This window comes from Toxorhynchites rutilus, chromosome 1, assembly GCF_029784135.1.
Source record: "Toxorhynchites rutilus septentrionalis strain SRP chromosome 1, ASM2978413v1, whole genome shotgun sequence".
Classification (NCBI taxonomy): domain Eukaryota; kingdom Metazoa; phylum Arthropoda; class Insecta; order Diptera; family Culicidae; genus Toxorhynchites; species Toxorhynchites rutilus.
This window is the reverse complement of record NC_073744.1, coordinates 20,034,495-20,037,274: the sequence shown is the minus strand read 5'-3', so window position 1 is coordinate 20,037,274 and position 2,780 is coordinate 20,034,495. Positions and strand designations below refer to the sequence as shown.

The 2,780-nt window shown below is 42.5% G+C and overlaps 1 protein-coding gene across 1 annotated transcript; it reads right to left on the bottom strand.

Moving 5' to 3' along the window:
- Nucleotides 1-562: 562 nt before the first annotated feature.
- Nucleotides 563-2,426, bottom strand: LOC129779790 (adenosine deaminase 2-like). Its single transcript, XM_055787496.1, has 3 exons — nt 2,423-2,426; nt 1,060-2,096; nt 563-1,006 (listed from the first exon to the last, which is right to left on the bottom strand). The coding sequence occupies exons 1-3, from the start codon at nt 2,424-2,426 to the stop codon at nt 563-565; spliced, it is 1,485 nt and encodes a 494-aa protein (XP_055643471.1).
- Nucleotides 2,427-2,780: the final 354 nt, after the last annotated feature.

Below are 2,780 nucleotides of genomic sequence, written 5' to 3'. Positions count from 1 at the left end.
TGTTGCTGGTGTATGTGAATGCGACCATACGATTCCCATGGAAGAATATTTGACATTTTATTCGTTTACGTTGACTTTACAGTGACGGGACGTTGTACGTGTAGCGCACTTAAACATTGTGTTTGTCCTAACCAACCTCGAAGAGGGCTTCTATAAATGGAGGAGCATGTTCGGATTTATTGGTTTGATGATGATGATGTTTTGAACTAAAGAGGCTTTCTCAGACTCTCAGACATTTTCAATTCATTCGCCTACCACTCTAACTAAACATTTGAGAAAGGCCATTCGGAAAACCTCGTTGCCGCTGCCATGAATTTCCGGTTGGGTTTGGACACCACTTTTATTTTTTTGCGGCTCGCGACACCTTAACTGACACGTGTTTGTGGCCCATTTGAAAAAAAAAGTTGAATACCGCTGATCTAGATGAAATGACGGCCACGTTATTCAATAGGTCCAGTGGAATAGATGGGATACAATATATATTGTCATGAATAATTGTAATTTCCCAATAGTTGAAAATAATTAAAATGGACGAACAACTACTGCATAGTACATGATTTATCTAGGCCAGTTTCCCACTCAATATATCTGACGCGAGTGTACTCATCGTCGAATTCCACATGCCTTCCCATTTACGCAGAGCCTTATTTTGGTCAATCTTGTCCATAGCGCTGAACCGAATCGAATTGATTGCCAGCTGCTTCAGCAATCGCAGATCATGCTGAGCTGAAGCGATTCCTACGAAGGCCATATAAAAATCATGGCTTAGTAGAGCTGCTCGCCAGAAACATCGATCGTCAGAGGATACAACCACGGGATAGTCATCGGCGAATAGGAACGCTGCCGGGTGATTTCTGTGGTCTTCCATCAATTTGAACATTTGGTTCGATGTGGGGTTAATTTCAATGCATATCTGTTTCTGTTTGATTTCCTCTAGTAGAAGGGGATGCTTGATCAGTGCGAAACCATGGCCGATACGTTTGGTCCCTAGGAGGATTGCATCGATCTACAAAATGTTTCTTGTCGGTTATGTTGAACTAATCGACAAATTGTACCCACCATATTCGAATCGGATTCCATTCCGAACCAGTTTGTCTCTCCCGCGTGGAAAAAGAATTGAATAGACTCTGGTAACTTCAGAAGATCAGGAACGAAGTTCAACAATAGAATTCTTTTATCCTCCTGACCTACCAAATCGAATCCAGCCACAAAATTTGGAAACTTCTCGTGCAAACTCTTAAAAGTGTTGATGACACCACGGAAAACATCGTCACCTCCGAAACGCGCGGGAGTATACACAAATTTAGCTCCGAGGAAACTTGGATAGTTTTTCATTAATCTTTCGGTCTCGTTCAAATAAATTTGAACAATTTCCTCTGGCGTGTAAATTTTCCCGGTAAGATCATAGACATCTGGCAGAACTCCTCTTAATTCCAAGTAATTAATCTGGTCGTCGTAATATACTTTCAATGAATCATAGTAATACTGTCTCCATACTGGTTTATAATTAATAATTGGTGCTAGGGTGTAGAATATCTGTCGAAACTTCTCAAACACGACATTGGTACTTCTATAGGTATTGATTGGATCCTTGGTGTATATTTCAAACAAATCTCTCAATTTCTCATCGTAAATATCCGCTTTCATTTCATTGCGAATATCAGACACAAGTTCCCAACCCATTCCGGTTGGGTTAGTTTTCGAGAATAAGAAGGTCGGTGGTGTGTTCTGCTCGAATCTACCATTTTGCCATAGATAAGGTCTATACGTAGCGTTAATCAGCAAATCTGTACTCCCCATTGAAGAGTCGTGGATATGCAACACCGCCCCTTTCGGAATTCGTCGAATTAATTGGAAAAGCTTCGAGCTGTTCAGTTGCTCCAACTTTTCGAAGAAATGTCGCGCCGGAATTAAATCAAAATCATTCTTGAATCCTTCTTCCAGCTCGAACCTCTTCAGTTTCATGATGTGGCTATTTACAATCTTCTCTTCGTTGGTCAGGATCAAACTGGCGCCCAAAAAGTGCTGTTCCTGTGTTTCAAGGACATTGCTCGTTGTAGGCCTCGAGAGACGGTCGTTTGTGGACGGTGGACTCTCTAGTATCCGTTGTGATGACTACCTTCGCTTCGTAGAGTCCAATCCAGAACAAGAAGGGCAACGATAACAGAAGGTACACCCAGGTTTTTTTTTACGCGGGGGATACCTACCTCGTAAAAAAAACCGCGTTAATTGGAAAATCCGCGTAAAAAAACAGCGTTAATTGGAAAAACCGCGTTAATTCGAAAATCCGCGTAAAAAAACCGTGTTAATTGGAAAATCCGCGTTAATTGGAAACTCCCCGTAAAGAAAAAAATGGATGAAACTTCGTTGCACACGAAGGTCGTACGGAGGATTTCTGCTTCGCAGTGGTGTGCTCATCAACCCATTCTTGCACAAGCTTTATGCTATCTCGAGATACTTCTTCTTGCACTTGCAGATTCATCAGCTAGCGACCCAGCTTGTATTTCTCCTGGAAATGCTTTCTCTGCAGCGCTAATTGCCTCTGTCCCAACTCTAACTGCTTCTGGTCTAATTCTGACAGAACAGGCATTTGCGTTGCAAAATCTGTCCTCCGACTTGACGTGGTCGTTCCCATTGAAACTGGCATAGGCGGTGGTGAACAACGCGGGCAAATTGAATCTGTGTTCGCTACAGATGCATCGAACCTGGCACATAGGTGCGGCACTAATATCCGTCAATAGCACTAAGTTCCGTCATATGGTCTCAGGAAGCATGAGGGA